General features: G+C 35.9%; 2 protein-coding genes across 3 annotated transcripts in view; one reads left to right on the top strand and one right to left on the bottom strand.

The window, feature by feature from the left end:
* Window positions 1–13,370, bottom strand: part of tspan15 (tetraspanin 15) — a 36,967-nt gene extending 23,597 nt beyond the window's left edge. The window contains exon 1 of the mRNA XM_046836277.1: window positions 13,094–13,370. Within this exon, the coding sequence (XP_046692233.1) occupies window positions 13,094–13,177 (84 nt within the window). The 5' untranslated portion in view covers window positions 13,178–13,370. The remainder of the gene's footprint in view (window positions 1–13,093) is intronic.
* Window positions 13,371–14,140: 770 nt separating this feature from the next.
* tacr2 (tachykinin receptor 2) lies at window positions 14,141–22,337 on the top strand. Of its 2 annotated transcripts, none has more exons than XM_046863335.1 (5): window positions 14,141–16,402; window positions 19,301–19,495; window positions 19,815–19,965; window positions 20,837–21,033; window positions 21,370–22,337. In XM_046863335.1, exons 1-5 carry the CDS (start codon window positions 15,993–15,995, stop codon window positions 21,581–21,583), a joined length of 1,167 nt encoding a protein of 388 aa, XP_046719291.1. In that variant the 5' UTR covers window positions 14,141–15,992; the 3' UTR covers window positions 21,584–22,337. The 2 variants fall into 2 exon arrangements, with proteins under 2 accessions (XP_046719291.1, XP_046719298.1); XM_046863342.1 differs by having other exon boundaries at window positions 14,143–16,402; window positions 21,391–22,337.
* The last annotated feature ends 369 nt before the right edge of the window (window positions 22,338–22,706 follow it).

The following is a 22,706-nucleotide window of genomic DNA, read 5'->3' as shown; positions in this document are numbered from 1 at the left end:
ATAATTTGACAACATTGAAAGCCATGCCATACAATTTACATTATTTTCATTCTTATCAAACCAGTCAGTGCTGTCTTTAGTGCATGGGGGTGGGATTATATGCGGAGGGACCACACCCACAGTATTCAGAGATGTAATAGGAGTGTTTCATGTTTGAATACCTTGAAAGATTTTATGGCAGTTCTAAATGCGTGTGTGCTGTTCACATGAGTTCGTTGTGAGGGTGACAATATTGTGTTATAAGAATGTCCATAAAAAGTGAATGAAGTAATCATTACGATATTTATCTGCCCCCGTAATGTCATATTAATTCCCTCTTCTGTTTGAAAGCTTCTACCAGTAAGTTACACTGTAAGCACTGGGAATATCAATATGACAGCTGAAAAGAAGGATCTGCTATTTATAAGATGTAATTTCCCTACCATTACTAGCATGCTAATGTAATCATTTTCAGTAGAATGGTCAAAGGTATTTTATAGCAACATTATTAATATGGGAATATTGGCTCATAGTAATTGTCCCTTAAATGATTAAATAACAAATGATTAAACCGCTTCCCCTACTCCAATATTAATTCCTCACTACCCCATTGCTCAGGATAGAAATGCCTCATTATAGGGTAAAGGTAATCAGTCAGAAAAACAAGTGACTTCCCTTTTACAGTCAAGTGGACCCAAACAATGCCAGCAAATGCCACTGGGTTTCCCTTCAATTTGTCACTAATCAGTATATAGTCAGTAGGAAAGAATGAGATTTGATGTTATAGTTGGAGAATATTCACAGAAAGAGAACAAAATATTGTCTCTTTTTTCCCCTGTACAGTAATCTGAGAGTGTATATACCATATACATTTTTATTGCTCTAAAAAAAAAAAAAATACTACCATCTCTGCTTATCATTTTTACAGTTAATAAAATCCCGTTAAACAAGCGTATTATTATCTGAAAAAAATGTTTTATGTTTATTTAACTCTGGGTCTTTCTTTGCCCTCTGTCATCTATGGCTTGGTCAATAGGTATTTTTTATCTGAATCCAGAGTTGTATTAAATTCCATAAAACTCTAAAAAGCTGTCTATTGTTTAAAGCTCTAACCTAATAAAATCGAAACCCGACATAAACCTTAGTCAAATCAATGTATATGACTGATATCTACAGAAATCAATATGATGAAAAATGAAGGTCTAATGCAATTCTGGCTGTTTAATTTACGCAGTCATTTTACAGGGTACACATGGTTGAGATCAAGTTGAAAATGTGCTTCTGTAATCTCCTAGTAAACGTGAAGCACGTCTGTAATTACTTAATGGTGTAATAAATTAATTAGCGACATAATGGCGTGTGGATAATTACAAAACCCCTCTCATGCTAAATCACCTCGCATGCATTCGGGTTTTGCCTGAAACCAGCGAGGCTAATGGTCTTACACATAGGCATGAAGATCTTTTCCTCTAATCAGGACCACCATTAAGATAAAAGCAGTACAGCTTCTCAGTCTCAAGTTCTTTTGATTATTCATCTCAATTCATTATATAATTCTGTACATTCATCATCTGTAAAAGAATTTACGTCATTTGGCAACATCTAACTGTTTACTGAAAAGTATTTTCTTTAGCAAAAATACAAAACGCGCTCGCTCTCAAACCAGGGTCTATAAAATAATTCTTGTAAGATCAGTTCATCTCCAACAGAAAAAACACTTCTTGCAGGGATTTAAGAAAAGTCGCTTCCCAAAGCCCTGAAAAGCCTGCTTGAAAACATCAGCAGAATTGTCATGACCAGAGTTATGGCTTTGCAGGATGTGTCACATTTTAAAAATAAGCTTTAAATCAGAGTTGGCCAAATCCATTCCAAATCCAATCCAGTCAAGTTTGATGACTTCCCTGATTAAAGATACAAGATGAAAATCATCAATTAACCACTAGTTAATTTCCAGCTTTAGTTTGCATATTTAAAAAAGGGAAATGATCAAACTTTGATGCACTCTCCATCGTCTCAGTCCTGGACTTAACAGAACTAAATAAGTCTGAACCTGAAGCTTATTAGAGATATTATAAGTGATATTTCAGTGGCCCAACGTAGGTGTTTGATAAAATAGCATAGAAGAGCTGATAAATACACATTAGGATTTAAAAATATGAATCAAAGTAACCATTGTAGCCAAACACAAACATGTATGTAAATCAATTATATGAAGGCAGCTCATTGTACTGGAGATTAGTAACAGGGGTGGAAAGATTAGGAAAGAAAGAAAAATGGTTTATTTATTCAAACTGCCGTTTTTGGTCTGGCTTGGAAAACCGGTTTATAAAAGAAAGTCGGAAGGTTTGAAGACAAATAATAAAATGTATATGTTTATTCTTACCACATTAAATTCCAAAGTGCTATCATGAGCACCACTAAACCAAACAGTCATTTCAGATAAACAAATTGCTAATGGTTGTGCATTACAAGCTCACTTTTAGGGCACAATTCATGACTATCGAATTTAGTAACCTTGAAGAAGGCTGAACTAAGAAAATATAAACATTTGCATAACCTGAAAGTCAAATATTTCCATATGAAACAATGATAACCATCTCCAGTGGTTCTCTCTACTTGAACTTGGTAAGGTAGAGCTTAAAACTATTTCCATTAACACTTGGCAAAGCAAAACTTCACTCTGGGAAATGCCCCCTCTCGGATAATTGCTTTTTATCTAAGCCAAATTAAACAAGGTGCAGAGAACTGGCGTGACTGGGTGCCAATGATGACCTTTTTACAAATCCAAAAGGAGAAAGAGAGATCATTCATCAACAGTGAAAATGAGAGGACGCCGCCCTGCCTGTATTAGTGGAATAGAGACAGAAAACAATCCAGACACAATAAATCAGAGCTGCACAGAGATAAGCCCTCGTATCTGTGCAGGCCATGTGTGTCTATAAATGATGGAGGAGACAAGTGATAACGTCATCACTGAAATCATATTAATAATAAAATGTGACTTCTTTATACTCATATATAGATAGAAAAACAAAGCCTCACCACCAGGAAATACCCTATACCTTCATAATACTATATATATATATATATATATATATATATATATATATATATATATATATATATATATATATATATATATACACACACACACACACACACACACACACACACACTGTATGTGCATATATACATAAGGTTTTTTGCATTTCTATAGTAAGAGCTCATTCACAGGGACTTATATGGCAGATGCACAATATAACCTAATACAGTACAGCAATCAGATTTAAAAGAAACATCTTATGTAACTTATGTAACTATTATGTAATCTTGCTCTGTTTATATGTTTGAGTTCAGTGTAAGGAGATGTTTATTTCCAAAAGGAGTCACAGATGTCAGCAGTTTGTAACAGGTTGTTTTCTGTCATCGATCTCCATGTGTCATCTTTAAACAGACAGACAGCTAGACAGACAGCTAGACAGACAGCTAGACAGACAGCTAGACAGACAGCTAGACAGACAGCTAGACAGACACAGATATAGCAATTTATTAATCTGCCAAAGGAGACTGGGTGTTACAACTGCCACAACACAAGTGAACAGGAAAGACTTTGACCTAGCAATTCACAAAACTTTAAGAGTTCTCGGTAAATATACCACAAAAGAAAAAGAATTAAAATGTATCTATGAAAGTGTGTGTGTGTGTGTGTGTGTGTGTGTGTGTGTGTGTGTGTGTGTGTGTGTGAGAGAGAAAGAGAGAGCGAGAGAGAGAAGCACATGATGAGGGAATTGCCACAGAAGTTGTAACAGAAACAAACTTGTGTCTTTAGTCTTACACAAAATAAAACATTGTGTTGTTTAGTGATGAATGTGTTTAAATAAATGTTTTATTTAACAGGAAAACTATAAACCCTAGTTTTAAACTGCAAAAATATCTATTCTCATTTTTTTATCTGAACTTTTTTTCTTAGTAATTAATTAGACATATGAGTAAATGCAGATATATTCAGTTACTATTTAATCAAATGTCAAATAATACATGTTCAATTAGTTTTGTTAACTTATTCATGGTTTCTGAATGATTACAAATAACCAATACAGTAAACAATGCGACACAAGGTTACACACGTGCAACATTAAATGCTTACCAGATTTAGCCACATTGTTGTGCTGAGAGCTTTTCTGTCAGCACTGTATTGTGGTTTAAAAGTGGAAGTACAGGCTCAGCTGCCTTCAGGACTTATTGTTTAGGTTCCCAGCAAAACATTGCAAAAGTGTATACACAGTGTCCTCCATTTGACAAGAAACAGGAGCACAGTGGTAATCCTACCAGGCACTAGAACCTAAAACAATGTAACAGCATTTTTGTCCTTAGATTTTATCCTCTGAATTTGTTTAATTATGAATCATTAATTAAAAAAAAGCAATTAAGAAGCCAAAATTAGACTTTACTAAAAACAAAAACCATCTACATGGTGATTATTAACTGTACATTACTAGTAATGTAGAAAATTGACTTCTGATGCTTCATGAGTTGATTCCTTCCACTGCAAATAAACATCTACAAAAAACCTGCTATCCTGTAAATATGTACTGTAGGTGGTATTATTTACTCTGGCACTTTAGAAAGTACACCGCAGAACTTTAGGAGCTGCTAATCACCAAAATACTCCTACTAGTTATATAGTATTACATCATTTAATATATAATTTTAATGATAATATAAAATTGGATTATATAATCTAGAAAGTAATACTCTCGCCTGAATTAATCTGGTCTTTAAAAAATAAAAATAAATCATGTGTGAAGTGCACAGAGGTCAATGAGATGACAATTTAAAAAGAAGACGGAGAAATTGATCTACTTCCCAGTTTGAAGAAATGTTTTGACCCATTAGGGGTCACCACAGCGGATCATCCGTCTCCATCCCCCCTGCCCCCTACATCTGCCTCTTTCAAACCAACTACCTGCATGTCCTCCATCACCACATCCATAAACCTCCTCCTTGGTCTTCCTCTCTTCCTCCTTCCTGGTGGCTCCATCCTCTGCATTCTCCTACCGATATACCCCATGTCCCTCCTCTGCACATGTCCAAACCGTCTCAATCTAACCTTTCTCCCCTTGTCTCCAAAACGTCCTACATGAGCTCTCCCTCTATTAAACTCGTTTCTAATCATGTCCATCGTCATCACTCCCAATGAAAACCAAATCATCTTCAGCTCTGCTACCTCCAGCTCCACCTCCTGTCTTTTACTCACTGCCACTGTCTCTAAATCATCCAACATCGCAGGTCTCACCACAGTCCTATACTCTTCTATCACAAATCACTCCTGCCACTCTTTTCCACCCACTCCACCCTGCCTGCACTCTTTTCTTTACTTCTCTAACACACTCTCCATTATTTTGCACTGTTGACCCCAGGTACCTAAACTCCTCCACCTTCTCCACCTCTTCTCCCTGCAACCGCACCACTCCACTGCCCTCCCTCTCATTTATATACATGTACTCTGTCTTACTCCTACTGACTTTTATTCCCCTTCTCTCAGCATGCATCTCCACCTCTCCAAGCTCTTCTCAACCTGCTCCCTACTCTCACCACAAATCACAATATCAAAGTGTTGTTGTATGAAGCATCAGGGTTCTGGAGGGACGTTGTGTTATTTCACTGTGCACTGCATCAGCTATATATGGTTGAAATGACAATAAAAGCGTCTTGACTTGAAAAATCATTCGCAAAAAATGTTTAACTAGTGATGTTTCATTTTGTTACAGTTAGTTAGTTTTGTTTGTTTTGTTATATGTTGCAAGGACACATTGCCTTGTTTCTAGTGTTCTTTAGTACACGATACTGAGTTATCAGTTTTAATTCAGGTCTATTTCTGATGTTAAATATTTTATGAACTAAAACTACTAGCTTATGCTTATATTTGATTTATCAAAAAATGTATTGCAACCACTCAATCTTTCCACTCGATTTTGTGTCATTAGACATATACTGTTTACACATTTTTTTTTTTAATTCAGATATTAAGCCCATAATCTAGGAATTCTATTATATAAAATAGAAAATACTACAGCGGTGGGTATTTCAATGAAAAGCATTACTAGCAATCACATTACATTCAGACTTGAGGCTCTTTTTTGAATTCCTTCTTTTGATGATTTTTTAGTACACAGGAGCTTCAAAGTGTCCAAAGTGTTCAAAGGAGAGAACATAAAGCCGAGATCACAAACTCTCCCATTCTGGTCTGCATCCATAATACATTTTATGCACCTTACACTGCCTTCTAAAGTCACATGTTCTAGGGGAAAATACAAGATGACAACATCTGTTAGATGACAGCAAGGACCTGATAACAAAAATAAATAAAAAAATAAAAGATTTTACATTTTATCTCACTTGATCCCCATAAAATACTGCAAGGCAAGATCACTATAATCCCCTTTAAATGGATTTAAAGGGGGCCCTGGATTTAATCCAGATCAATGCATGATTTTTTTAAGAATGCTTGTGGAACTAAGAATGAGCATATATTTTCCCTGTGTCATTTTCCATATGCCTAATGTGCTCTACACAACAGATTTGATAAAAAAAAAAAAATATAAAAAAAAACATTGCTTTCCTGGATATGATTCATTGTGAAAATTCCAGTGTGTGGCCCAGTACAGCGTTTCTATTAATGACTGTTTAATGAGAAAAGGAAAGAAAAAAGTGTGACTTCTAGTCTGGTGAGCCAAGTTGTCTCTTTCAGTTGTCTTCTTTATAAAATAAATAAATTAATCAATAAAAAAAACAAGAAGAAAAAAGATTGCACAGATCATCTTATCCTGAGTATCCTACCAATTTACCAGACAACCCTTTCTTTCCTGACATATAATAATGAAAACACTTCAAACAGACACATCATCATGCTACTCTGAAAAAAATGCACTGGTATCATATCTCATTGTGGATCTTAATATATTTTTAGCAGTCCATCTTGAAAGAAGACACCATATCTTCACAGAAGGTTAAACCCGAACCTCTGAACAGGTTGTTGTTATTCTTCGACTGCTCCTGTTAGGGGTTGCCACAGTGGATCATTGGTCCGCATAGTTGGTTTGGCACAGGCTTTATGCCAGATGCTAGATTCATGACGCAACCCTCCCAAATTTATGTAGGCTTGCGACTGGATTCGAGAGTGCACCAGCTTGTGCAACCCCCTCCATTGGAATCAGATTTGGGATGTGGAAGTGAGAGTCTGGGATCTTTATCTGGTGGATCACCAGAGAACCATCCATTTCACAAAATATTAAGTTTTTAAACATATTGTATTAAAACATTTTACTTTCAGTGCCCTAGATATTGTAAATAAGAACATTTTGCTGTCAAGGTGATTATCTTTCAACAATTTTGTTTTATACCTATCGACCTTGTCTTTCTCTCATATAAACATAATTCTTTGCATGGTTTTTTTTCCACCCCAGTGCTTTCCAATTTAACTGTTGTTGATTCCCATCCACAAGCTAGTTGTGTCCTATGGCACAATAGCTATCAAGCTGTGAATGAAAGTGAACACGAGCATCCTCTAAAACATGTGAAGCCAGGTAATCACATTGTTAAAAACTGCTGAACATATTTGGAGATGAATTCTTCCATATACATGAGCTAACAGATGCTTGCTCGATGGGGGAGAAAAGCGTGCTATTCCTCCCACCCAGAGAGCAGGTCCAATTACACTCTCTTGGATTCCCAGCCACAGATGGCTGTGACACCCCAAAGATTCAAAATCATGATCTCCTGATAATGGAGCAAACGCATAGACTGTTAAACAATTCTGGAACCTGGAATGCTATTCTTATTACTCTTTACCCTACAGCAGTCTGGTCTTTTTTTTGTTCGATGCTTTTGTAGTCCATTTCATTGGTTAGTTGTTTGAATTCTGCTTAAAGGGTCAGTAAACTCACAGATGATGGTTATAATATGTCCTTCATCTTTGGCATCCATCAGTTTCACAAGACCATGGATTTGAGGCCAGAAACTTTAACAAGTGACCCTATAAATGCATCTGTTGTGATTATAGAGTCCCAAACAGGAAGCATCGTTCTCCGGCTGTTCTTCTGCCAACTGATTATTTCCGCTGCAGCTCAACATAGTTTAAACTCTCATTGTTATAGTCCCTCATACAAATCCTGCCTTCATGGTCCTGCTTGCTGGCTATCTCCCATCAGCTTTTAACATCAATATATTCCAGTGAATTTAACTATTTTTCAAGCATCTTTGAAGTGGAAGCGGTACAGACCTCAGGCTCTTTATCTAAGAGCAAGTTCACAATGCAGTAGGTCCTTTGGAATATTCCCATCTGGCAATGCAATGAACTTGTTCAGGCCAATTGACCCTTCATTGTGTTAAGACGTCATCTATCCTTGGAAGACATTAGTTTCCTTTCTGGCGAACAATAGAATGTTGACTCATATCAATTTATTTTGTATCTCTGCTCGCTATTTTTTTCCTACACACTCTTTGTTAGCTAGACAATAGCTGTGGTTGCTCAAATGTTTTTTAGGTTGTTTTCTCTAAATAGTGAGAAAGATTATCTGAAGGAAGGATCTAAGGTAGAGAAACTGTACAACCTCTTACAAAGTTACTGATAATTACTTCTGGTTTAAATCCTTACTTATGTTCAGACGGAAGTCTTCATAGTATGCTCATAGGAAGCTGTGCATGAGACTCTCTAGGTGCTTCTTAAATGTGAGATCTGCAAATAGGTTGACTCTAATAAGGGCATCATGAATTGTACTTTTTGCCCTCAGCTGAGACATACTGAACAGCTTCCCATCAACATGTGTGTGTCACAGCAACAATCAGGCAGTGTTTTTTTTTCCTTTTCAGTATTCAGCGGTCTTGTTTTATTAAACTTGCACCCACTGTAGCCTCAGCTCCCCACGCTTGGATGATGGGATCAGAACCTTATTCGGATTTTTGCTGCTCTACCCTGTTCTACAGGTTCGACATAATTGTATGTTCTGAGATGCTTTTTTGTTCACCAGTTGCTATATTGTTCCTACAAGTTTGAACCAGTCTGACCATTCTCCTCGGACCTCTTGCAAGAACAAGGATTTTCTAATGCAGAATGGCTGCTTAGGGTACATATTTTTTTCACTTGTGCATGAAAATGCAAGAAAACCTCGTGTCTGGAAATCATCAATGCCTAAAATATTTAACAGCCCTGTCACGTTCAGAATCACTGAAATCACATTTTATCCCCATTCTGGTGTTTGAAACATTACATAAAACTCTTGACCAAAATCTGCATGATTTTCTGCACTGTGCTGCTGCCCCATGGCTGATTGGATATTTGCATGAATGAGCAGGTATTCAGAATACAGTGTCCAATGAGAGCGTATACAGTATATGAAAGTTTTTTTATTGCCGGTAACAGAACTGGTCAGCTACTGCAATCTTTGCAGTTACTAGAGCTTCTTTCTGAAATTGATATATGTTAATCTCCATTCAGTATCTAATAAGGAGGGTGGAAGCAATAGTGGTTCATTGAATTATATTCAGTAAACAAAATCTACTTTGAATAATGTTATAATTACAAATTGGACTATTCATGCAGCAATTAATTAGCAAGAATGCGATAAAAATGTTTATAAATGTCAGCCATTTTCTTATGAATGTAACAGTGCTAATAGCAGTCAGGGTCCTGCTCCGAGTTTCACTGCAGAGGAACTGAGACATTTGTAAGATCAACAAAATTGTTGTCTGGAAAACAACCAGCTATCCAGATTATACTTATACAGCACCTTTATAATTTTCTGACCTCAATAACTTGGGTCATGTCGAAAAGAAAAAAAAAAAAATGTCATGGTTGTTTTCGATTTATGTTCTAAACCTTTTTATCTTGCAATGCTGCCCCTTATCTTCCTAGAAACCTTTCTAACCTCAAAATAAAATGTAACAGTTTTAGTCTGACCATTAAATTATGCAAGCGACTTGCCACTGATAATATGCCAGCCAAAAGTGCTGCCCTTAAGCAAATTTGGAGTGTGTGAACTTCCCCACCTCCGCACCTGCTGGTTTAATATAACCCATTCACATGTGTACGTGAGCGAAAAGAAAATGATGCGTTTTGGCGGCCGACTAATTTGCACATTGACCAGCAAACCTGCGGATCATAAGGCCAGAGGCATAAGAGGTGTTTAAAAAGCTGTACCTGTACAAAAACCCAGTCCAAGAAAATGTATGCAGGCATGGAGATGACATTTAAAACGGAGGCTAATTAAAATTTCTAAACCGAGGTCTGTTTATTATTCCCACCAGCACCATGGGCTAATTACACTAATAGGCTGTTACTTACTGCTTACACGGATACTGTTGAGGTGCCTTTTCTACCACAAAATAGCTCTTGCATCAGTTAGAATAGAAACCATAGCATTTAAATAAATGAAAAGCTTATATTCGTAACCTATTTCTTTTCTGAATACAAGTGCGCCTGTGAATTGACACCTAGAACACAAATACTGGAAACCAAAATTAACATCCCATTTTCAACATTGATCATCTTTGCAGTTCAAACCAGAATACAGTAAATATATTGTTTACTTTGGTACATACATTAGCTTATAATTACCACCATTAAAGTCAAGTTTATTTTAATTTCTATTTTCTATTGTGCTTTTTACAACAGACATTGTCTCAAAGCAGCTTTCCTGAAATTAAGAGTTAAGGTGAATGGTGTGCATTTATCCCAGATGAGCAGCCATGGCGACTGTGGCAAGGAAAAACTCCCTTAGAAGTTATGAGGGAGAAACCTTGAGAGAAACCAGACTCAAAAGGGGAACCCATCCTTATTTGGGTGAATTGGGTACATTGTTTGTACCTTCAGTAGGAACCCTATATAGCAAAAAGACTGTAGACACCTCACCATCACATCCATATGACCCAACTCCCAAACTGTGCAGTGGCATTTGCTGTTGTAACATCCTGCACCTTTATAATATCCCTTTTTTGCTAAATTCTGAGCATTACAGCAGATATCTGTGATCATTCAGCATTAATGATGTTTGGCACTGAGGTCAAGTCAGAAAGCCTTGAGCACAGTCAATGTGCTAATTTATCTCAAAAGCATGCTGCTGAGGTTTAGGGCTCTGAGCAACTCACTCACATTCTCTCAATTCCAAACTTGGCGAACAATTTGTTAATTGAGCTCATGCTGTTGTGTACAGGTGCACTGTCCTGCTAAAACATGTCTGGGTACCTTAGTTCCAGTGCAGGGAAATATTCATGATACAGATCACATATAACATCCTATGCAACTCTGAGCATACAACTAGAAAATCTCAACACCATTTATTTTCTTTTTTGATTTGACATCAAGTACTTTCAATACCTGTATCATTCATACCTATACCAAGGTTTTTTTTGAAAGCCATAACTTTTCATTACTAAATGAACGAAAATGGACAGGACATCTCATTTGTTATATTTATTAATATAAAATGTCTTCTTGGACAGACCAATTCCCCTGCTTCTAAAATAAATTCTCTCAGAGGGTACAGATGCGAAAGCAAAAATAGTTTCTATTCGCAATAAATAAATATTAAACTTGCGTGTTTAAACAAAATTGATAGAAAAAAATATATATATATATATATATATATATATATATATATATATATATATATATATATATATATATATAAATTACATATACTTTAGGACCAATTTTCCTGATTGTTCAGGCCCACATGTGTGTTCTCGGTATCTACCACGAATTTCATAAAAAGTTGAACGCTGTGTAAATTAGGTCATGATTTACAAATCTCAGAAACCCATATTTTATTAACAACCGAAAATAGGTTGGGAAATGTATCATTTTAAGGGGAAAATGTTGATGGCTTCAACACATCACAAAAAAATAACCATGTTTACCACTGTGTCGCCCTGATTCTTCTTTTTGCAACAGTCTGTTTACATGTGAGAACTGAGGAGACAAGCACCTGGAGTTTTGGGAGAGGAATGTTGTCCCATTTTGTATCCGATATAAGATTTTAGCTGCTTAACCGTCCTGGTATCCTTTGTCATATTTTTAGTTTCATGATGTGTTTTCAAATAGTGAAAGATCTGTACTGCAGCCAGACCAGTTCAGCACCTGGACTCTTCTACTACAAAGCCTTGCTGTTGTGATAGACACGGTATGCGATTGAGCATCATCTTGCTGAAATATGGAAGGCCTTCACTGAAAAAGACCTCATCTGGATGAAAGCATATGTTGCTCTAAAACCTGTATATACATTTTGGCACCGATTGTGCCTTTCCAGTATACTCTTTTATACCCAATCATGTTGTTGACATGTTGCCAACTAACCAAATTGGGAAAGTTTTTTCCAGTTACTTTTTAGTAACTGTTCCTTTTCCAGCCTTGTGTTGCGAACATTAAATCCATATGTTTTTCTTTTTTTTTTTTTTTTTTTAATAGTATATAGTTTCTAATTTTAAACATTTCACATATCTTCTATTGTAAAGAAAATATTGGTTTATATGATTGGAAAAACATTAAAGTCTGTTTCTATTTAGATTTTACGCATCGTAGCAAGTTTTTTTTAAAAATTGTAGTCAATTTTAATCTAAAGTTAAGATGGAGAGTAAATCTTTAGGAGATATACAGTATTTTTAATAGGAGGCTGTACATTACAGGTATGATCAATGCACTTTAATGGTGAATCGGGCACTGTTTATAAGCTTGAACTATAAATTGTTCCTCTTAAGAAACGTCTAAAAACGTTTAATCACACTTTGTTGGAATCAACTCCGTGTATGTTTGCTTTGTCAATCCTGGAAAAGGTCGTCGAATGTGTAAAGGGAGGAAAGATAAGGAGTTTTGCTAAAGACAGGTAAATGACGCACATGGCCGACCCACGCACAAACACACAGGGTGTGGCAACCCACAGGTAAATCTAACGTGTTCAACACCTATAAAAAGTTGCTTCTTTAGTTTTGTAAGAATGCAACCGGAAGCTGAAGTCTTTATTCAAACCTGGAGAGCTGACTGTCATTTAGGTTCCAGTAAAAGTAGTTAGCGATCAGGTGTAATTTGCGATGAATATGAAAGAAGTAAGAGAAGACTTACCCAGAAAAGTGTAGCATAGACCACTAAAACAAACTTCAGCAAAAGGTACGAGCACCTCGCACAGTATCGAACACTCTCCGTCATGTTTGTTGTCTCTAATTTCGCTTTAGCATAATTTCTTCCGGGTATTTTGGCGAAACTTAACTCTAACCAACGGCTTTCTACCGTACTGAACAGTATAGTAACCTGTACTGCTGCATAGAAATAAACTCAGTGAAACGCGGCGCTATCTTGCAGCCTATTGGATAAAGGATAATTGATTGATAGGTGATTTATCCAATCAGCATGTGAGTCATGTTCACGGGATACACTCCTTTTTCAGGCAGTAAATTGTTCGTTTGAACGCATTGCATTGTATTATAATGATGGATAATTGATCACAGGGATATTGAATTTGTTTGGCAGAAGGTGTTGATTATCTTTAAGAGACGTTCTGACAATTATGTCAGCTGGTATTCAAATCACAGGATTATTATTATGTGCTTTCGAATAGACCACCTTAGGTTTAACCTTAACCTAGACATGTACTGGTTAATATAAACATGTAAAATACATAAAAAAATACTAATAAAAAATTGCTATGAAACAATATTTAAATATACATTTAAAAAAAATAAATAAGAAACTTTCAGTCGGAAATATTTATTGTGTAATGGTAAAAAATGTTTTTGCTGGACATTTTTTGAACAGAGGATTTTTGAAAACAGATGTATTTTGTGGTTCCTCTGTAACCTGATGTTTTTATTAAAACTCAAACAAGCAGAAACAGGGCCTTGTGAGTAAACAAATGGCTCCTAAAAATGAATCTATGTTTAACAAACATCACAACATAAAATGTAACAATAAATGATTAAAAAGCATGACATGACAGTTACCAAAATTTTTACATTTTAATCGTAGGCAAGTCCAAACTTTGTGTAAAAAAGGTAATGTGAAAAGGTAACTACCCACACTGCCACAATATGATAATTGGGCACCTACAGTATTTATAACATACAAATAATGAACACAATATAGAATTTAAAAATGTTTAAAGAAATGGCTTTTAATTGTACTGTTTTTATAACAATGTAAGTGCTTCCTAAATTATTAACATTTTCTTTGTCATTATATATGTTTTTAATATAAAAACAGGTCCTGTTTTTGGTTTATAGGCAGCATTGTGCAATAGAGAGATACAGATTATATAGTGGTCACAATCACAAAAGTGCTAAAATCCCTGTGGCCTAAAATGACAAACTAAAAAAGCAATGAATGTTAGACTGAAAAATCAAAACTGCATCAGGACTCAGGTGTAGGGAAAGGCATATTATCAAGTGACAGTTATAGCCACTCAATATTGCTGGACGTTTTCCATCTGCGCACTCCTCGCTCACGGCTATAAACTGTATTACCTTTTTCATTTCACACAATTACTCAAGAAAGCCAATAGGCTTGTCTGCTGTATTTGACACTGGATTTTATGTTCTTATTTTGCCAAGTACTGACTCTGTTGAAAGATGTGAAAATAACAGAAAGTTACTAACAAGTCTCTAAAATTTGTTGTTTGTGAAGGCAGGGGATGATTGCCTGCTTTCTCACTTTAAGTTACTTTTTCCACTGTAGGTCACAAAAAAAAGTGAGATTTGTGACTGGGAGGATCCCAGGACTGTCAAAGAGCTCCTTTCAGGCCTATAAACAATTAGATTTCATATCAAAACAGTACTTAGATAAAGTATCTGTTGAAATAGGCAACCACAACAATGACTCCCAATGACACTAATTTGATTGACTTGGACACTGAACATAACATCTGTTACATACTTTGAGATGGACTTCGATAAAGAGTGTATTCCAATGCAATACCCAGTATTCCTGGAATCTATGATCTTTGAGTCACTGTGATCATAATCACAATAAAGTGAATAAATGTATAAATAAATGATAGTAAAAATTGATAGATCTGCAATTATTATTATTATTAGTAGTAGTAGTAGTAGTTGTAGGTGTTTATTATAGGAAATGTATAACCCCCATACAGTAAGGCCATGCCTGGCAGAATAGTGGCACTGCGGGTAGTAATGTCAACACACAAAACCACAGATTACCACATTTATTCATTCTGTGTCCATGTTGGTATTCTCCGGAATTTCAGACTTCTCCCCATCTCCCAAAAAACATGTTAAGCAGATTGGCTATGCTAAAATCTTAATAAATCTGTGAATGAGAAGTGTGCAGAAAGGAAGGGCTGAGTTTTTAGCATTCTGTTATTCAGGGTGTGTCCCTATGTCACACCCCAGTGATGAATCCTGATAAGAAAAAAATGAGTGGAAATGAATGATTCTGTAAAGTCGTGGTTAATGAATGAATAAATGAATGTCAAACGTGTCATTATTGAAACCAGTAAGTACTGCGAATTGGATGCGCAGGAACGGCATTTGCAGGTTTTCAATAGAAATTCCAGTATTTCTGGTATGAATGGTATCACTGGAGTGGGAAGCAACTATTGGGCTGCTGTTAATAGAAAGAATGATTTGTGCAATGCACTTGCAAGTACATCCACCTTCACCCATTTACTTTTTACCCACTATCACCCCCACCACCTCGACACACACACACACACACACACACACACACACATTTCTCTAGGAGCTCCCCGCATGCTTGCCAATTACGCACCACTAGGCTGCTGGAGGTGCTACAGACTTGCTCGCCAGAGAAAGCGCATTGAACCTTGCTCCAATTTTCTTTTTCTTTTCAAGTTCTGAATGATTATTTATTTGGAAAAATGAACCGCAGCGCATTTTCAGTGTGTGTACTGTGCACATCTTCGGTCCCAAATGCGTTTGTGATTGGCACCGTTGGGAATGCCATGTACCACTTCCACTGAAACGTGTGGGATTCCCGGTGCGAGCGGTACATGATTATGGATCCGACCTCGGATCCTCTCTCGTTTACATCAGTGCTGTACGATGGATACGGTGATGAGTGGAACGGGACCTCCTCCAACCTGTTCGCGCAACCCCCGTGGCAAGTGGCTCTGTGGGCGCTCGCCTATTCTCTGGTGGTGCTGGTGTCCGTGGTGGGAAATGTCACCGTGATCTGGATCATCCTTGCGCACAGACGCATGAGGACCGTCACCAACTACTTCATCGTAAACCTGGCCTTCTCCGACGTCTCCATGGCCACCTTTAACACCGTCTTCAATTTTGTATACGCGCTGCACAACGACTGGTACTTTGGTTTGGGCTACTGCAAATTTCAGAACTTTATCCCCATCACTGCTGTCTTCTCCAGCATCTACTCGATGGCTGCTATCGCTGTGGACAGGTGAGCACTATTTTCATCACTTCTCATTACTCTCATCCCAGTGTAAGTCGTGGCGCTATACCATGTCTTTAAAACAAAAAGTATTGCGTAATAATTCAGATGTAGTGTTTTCATTAGTTACCCTCTAATCTAATATATAGTCTACAAGTCCATTTTGTGGTTACAGTAATCTGATGTAAATCTGGTCACACCCTAGTATGATTGACTAATTCATTCCACCATAAATAAATAATTGTTGGCTTGCACTTCAACATCATATGAAAACCTTTTTTTTTAGTTTGCAGAACTTTAATTCAAGAGAAAATAGCAATATTATAAATAAATATAAATAATGTATCCTTGTTCAAATTTGACACTTTGCTTTAATACCACTTATCGTTTATGTCCGCTTGCACATGCAATGTTTTAAGAAAAATATTATTGATATATAACAAAGGCATGTGACATAAGAGGATAACATACAGGTCGGTGGCTTTGATACGCTGTAGTGCTCTTTTTTTTTTTTTTTGCCCTGTTTTATGTCTACTTGTCCCTTTAGAGGGAGGAGTGACTACAAATCAATACTTGTAACTGATCATCTTAAGATCATAATAATACCTATTTATCCTAAAGGGAGTGGTCTTTTCTCGATTACATTACTATAGCATCCATAGGGTGCAATAGGACACTTTGGGCTTTATAGTCACACTGCTGTTATTATAACAATAATTTAGAAAGATATTAATGTATGGATTTAACTCATGATTCACTTTGGATGTTGCATTTCTGGATGTTTGTATTGCATATTTACAGTCCATGTATTATAATGTTCTAAAATTATTTATATTATATTGTGTGTGTGTGTGTGTGTGTGTGTGTGTGTGTGTGTGTGTGTGTGTGTGTGTGCATTTACATGTTCTTGCTGGGGTCCAAAAGTCCTGCATGAATATTTAGGACTTCAGACCCTTTGGCTTTTTTTTTGGGTTACACAGTTTATGGTTCAGGTTAAAGGTGTAGACATAGCATTAATAATTGCTCTAACAATTATGCTAATAGAAGATCCTTGAAAGGATAATATGACAAATAGGTGTGTGTGTGTGTGTGTGTGTGTGTGTGTGTGTGTGTGTGTGTGTGTGTGTGTGTGTGTGTGAGAGAGAGAGAGAGAGAGAGAGTGTATGATTAATGTGTTTAAATTGATCATAAAATCATTGATTTTATCATAAAATAGCTACATGTATTTCTTTTTATGAAATCAATGAAATTACATTTCATTTCAAATTTAATTTCAATAAAGACTTCACACAAATATCCAATTATAGTAGTTCAAATTGACAATCATTGTAAGTCTTCATATATATATATATATATATATATATATATATATATGTGAAGACTTACAATGATTGTCAATGGAAAAGAAAAAGATCTGTAATAATGTCATTTCTATACTTTAAGCAACAGGAAGGACATGCTTTACTTCTTTCTTTTGTAACTTTCAGAATTAAATGAACCTTTTTGACATGTTCTCAGATTCTCACACATTATTTATGAACATAGTGCAGTCATTGCACTTCATTTACACTATTCCTCTCCTAGTGGTGCTGCCAAATAAACACCTTTTAAATTATCACTAATACACCGTAGGTTTTTAATATTTCAGAAGGTTACAGTATACAAACAGACCCAATTAATCACATCTCTTCAGTTTCCAGAATCCAGACAAAAATCAGCTAATTTAAATGTGTATTGTATAAGGATTATGTGTAATCAGCATTCAGATGATCCAAAACCAAGTTTGTCCAAAATGCCATACTAACGTTTAATCAGCAGGATTTTTATTTACATCCCAATGTAGATATACATCACAATACTGACATTTTCCACAGTGCCATTTTGTGAAAAATGTAAACAAAAGTATGTCTTTAATGCTCTATGCTGTACATCCACACAACTCACAGCTACTATTTTATAGGTTTTTTTTTTTCTTTACTCAACTCAGAGAATCAGTGTAGCCTCAGAATTGTTATGACAAGAAACAACAACAGTAATATGTTAATGATTCATGTAATCTCTTTATGCCTGATACCTGAAAGGCTGTGCTACGTAGAAAATTGAAGTCTTTCAACCATAAAAACGCAGGTAAACAGAGCAAAAACGCAGATAATCACAAACACAGATCTAAATAAGCTTTTCTCTGGTCTATTTAGTCACATTCAGTGGAGAATACAAGCACTGCCTAAAAGATCATATCTTTTAATAATATCAGTATTGTTAGAAACAATAACAAAAATATTATATTGCTCTTGCCTACTCTCTATTCTTCTAAAAGTGTGTATGTGTGTGTTCATTGTTTCATTACTTATTTCTCATCTGATTTGTGCTACTATACAAATATTGAGCATTTCGTTTTGAATTTTCATTTTTTCCTATAGGCCAAAAGATATATCCTATTATTAGCTTATTGCGTAAGACACCATTCATAACAAGGAATTGGATTTTAAATTAAAAATATAAATGAATAACCATTTACAAATGTCAGCAAAGCAGTTCTGCATTAAATATTTATACTCTACAGAAGCCTCTTTAGTCTCAAGTGATATCAGAGCCAATTTTGATTGGATTTTCTGCCGCCTCATTAAAAAAGTGTTGACATAATTACCGTTTCCTTGTTGACAGCCCCTGATTAGTTGTACTTACAAACATGCGTATCATTTAATTATGTTTGATTTGGAAATGACAATGAACATATGACATTGCAGAGTATGATAGATTTTATTGTGAAATCTAATGTCTTTAGCATGGCTATTATTATTATTATTATTATTATTATTATTATTATTATTATTATATTAATATTATTATTATTATTATATGTCTATTAATTTAGTAAGGTGTGATTTTTTTTTTTTACCATCACAGATACATGGCCATTATCCATCCACTGAGGTCCAGACTTTCCTCTACCACCACCAAAGTAGTGATTGGTGTTATATGGGCTGTGGCTTTCTCCTTAGCCTTTCCTCAGTGTTTCTACTCAAGCACTAAAGTCTACTCCCACCGCACGGTCTGCATGGTGGAATGGCCAGATGACTACGGTGGAAAACACCAGCTCTCGTAAGAAAGACCAAAAAAAAAATTTGAGAGAAAAAAACAGATGGGGAAATTGATTTGTTTTTGCAAAGTGGAATCATTAAAATTATCTTATTTTGGAGGGTCATTTACATTAAAATTTGTTCCAACAAAAGCACTAGGGTATAATACTACCATATACATTATTTATGATGAATACATTAAACGTTTAACCCCTTGTCCTTGAAGGTAGATATTTTAAATTATAAATAAATTGCGTTGGAAGAGGGAATCTTATCTTACATTTTTTACTCTTACATTCACTAACGCATGTGAATAATAATCCCCTCTCAAACCTCTGCAGATACCAGATTGCTGTCATTATCCTGATCTACTTGCTCCCCCTGCTGGTGATGCTAGTGACTTACAGTATGGTGGGCCAACGTCTATGGGGCAGCAAGATCCCAGGCGAGGCCTCAGACCACTACCAGAACCAGATTCAGGCCAAGCGCAAGGTCAGATTTAATATACCTGCCTATGCTACTCTGACAATTAAATGTATTCTCCAATTTACATATACAAAGCCACACAGTAGTGTGAGTACTCTTGGTAGTCTTGGAGATTGGCTTTTAGCTACAGTAATAAAGATGTTTTGCTACTAAACTGGGTGCTTTATGGTTTCTGGTGAAGTTCTCTGTTTTAAAATTGAAACAGAGATGGGATTTCATGTGAAACTGTTGAGGTAAACATGTCAGGACAGGAAAGTATATTCTAGAAAAACAAGGCCCCATCTAGCAGCCTAAACCATTAAAGATTGGGTATAGAACAATGCAGGGAAAAAGTGTAGGTCTACACAATACACAATACACAGTTTCTGCTTGAGTGTGTTGCTGGATTTGAAACGTACTGAATTTAACACCCCTTCACATCACAATCAATTAGGAGCCAATGTCATGTCTCTTTTTTCTCTTCCTTGTCCGATGTACTAAGGGATGACATTGCATTATGTCTATAAATTTACATGAACTCTTCTGTTCATTGGATTTTGATGCTCTATTTGGTTGCATAAATTTGCTCTTGCAATGCTAGCTACAGTTTATCACCTAACTGACATGACTAGCTTTAAACATGTCATTTTATGCCATAGGATCCCAAACAATCACTCTAAAGTGCCACACTACTTAATAATATTGAATAAAACTTCAATGAGATACAATCAAAAAGGTCAATTTTGGGCTTTAGCTAGTCAGAGCAATACATATCAAATCCACACATTAATCTTTATATTTAGCATAGCAGTATAGCAGTAACTACTACTCTTAGTGATTTTAGATCTGTGCATCAAATATGGAGAAACACTCACACTTTTCTTATATTTAATTAAAGGTTGTGAAGATGATGATTATTGTGGTGACAACCTTTGCTATATGCTGGCTCCCCTATCATATCTACTTCATCCTGGGCAGCTTCAAGAAGGACATATACAACCAGCGTTACATCCAGCAGGTCTACTTGGCTATCTTCTGGTTAGCTATGAGTTCCACCATGTACAACCCTATCATATACTGCTGCCTGAACCAAAGGTATATAAAACATTCATAGATTCATTCATGTCTATCTTAAATAATACAGATAATTCATTAATGAACTACACTGTGTTCTATAATTGTATAGATGGCTGAATAGACTGATGGATTAATAGTTTCATAACTAAGTTTTGTGCATATTTATGCATAGATATGGTAAAAGTGTTATTACTGTTAAAAACATTTCAACATTCTAGCATAATTATTCTGAATACAGTGTCACTTTACAACTTTTATCTCATATAATTTATCTTTATAAACCAATAAAGATATGAGCTTAACAACATTTTAAGTATGTTTGCGAAAGAATAAAAACAGTGTTTTGTTGAACAGACGCCTGCTGCTTCTCCTTAGATTCCGGTCAGGTTTCCGTCGAGCTTTCCGCTGGTGCCCATTCATCAGGGTCTCAGAGGAGGATGACATGGAGCTGAGGCACATGAGAACCTTCCGGACAACACGAAGCTGTCGAACAGAGACAGCCAGTGTTGTGGTGCGCAACCATGTCAGTGGACCAGATGAGGCCATGTCCGAGCTGATTAAATCCTAGGCTCTAAAAACACTAAAAACTCAAAACAGAGGATCTGAAAGCAAAGCGCTTATTCACACTAAATCCATATACCTCACAGAGAACATTAATTCAGAGAAATTTAATAATGGATGTAGTTCAAGTCTATTCTAACTGTCCAAAGCTTGAGCATGAATCTTACTGGTCACTGCTGAATGTTTCGTTTAGTTGGTTGTATGGTTTTGTTTGTCTGTTTTATGAAACATTCTGTGAAATGTGTGAACTGTAAAATGTAAACAGTATGTAATACTGGAGTGGAAAGTGGAATATCTCACTATTAAAAAAATTGTTTTGAATTTACGATTTGACTTGCAGTAGACATACGATCTGTTTGTAGCCCTTAATATTTAGCTACTTATCAGTTAGTAAAGATGTAATTTAATGGATGGAAATAGATGGATGGAACATGTTCAGAAAAATAAGGCCAGCTTGTTCATAGTGAAAAAAACCTTTATATTATTATATGAATTATATAGTATTTAGTGTCCTAAATATACATTCATTTTGTTGTTGGATTTGTATTTCAGCATATTTAATTTGTAATGAATAAAACAAATCTATTGTGTGGGTAATGAGGAGGTGACTTTTCATTTGCCAGATTGTTAAATAATGCTGCTTAACGATTCAAATTATTTTCTATGGGGAAAGTAATATATAGCACACACATACTGTATGTATTTGGGTGTGATGTTAAGACTTTGAGAGTGCTGAAAAATATTAAAATTGTTGTACTGTGTTGCTGTCTTAAGTCTCATAGGTTCCTGATTCAGTGCTGAGCTCTGTTTACTGTTTGATTCACTTTTTGGTCACATGTCCGTATGAGGTTCCTCTGGATTCAACACGTGTTTGCTTATGGTCCTGGTCTGATGCGTAGATATCCATTTTAAGCACTTTTGTTGGTGAGCAGAAGTCAGAATTGGCACCTGACCAGACTTGTAGCAGTGCAGTAATGAATGCAGCAAAGCTATGATGCACTCTGTGTTCTGACACCTTCCTATCATAGCCAGGGTTAACATTTTCAGCAATTTATGCTACAGTATCTCTTTTGAGGGATTGGATCTGATGGATTACCTTTTGATTTTAATGCACATCAATGTATTTTGGG

The sequence above is a fragment of the Silurus meridionalis genome, chromosome 2 (genome assembly GCF_014805685.1).
Source record: "Silurus meridionalis isolate SWU-2019-XX chromosome 2, ASM1480568v1, whole genome shotgun sequence".
Lineage (NCBI taxonomy): Eukaryota > Metazoa > Chordata > Actinopteri > Siluriformes > Siluridae > Silurus > Silurus meridionalis.
Note: the sequence above shows the minus strand (reverse complement) of the source record. Positions and strands in the feature narration are given on the sequence as shown.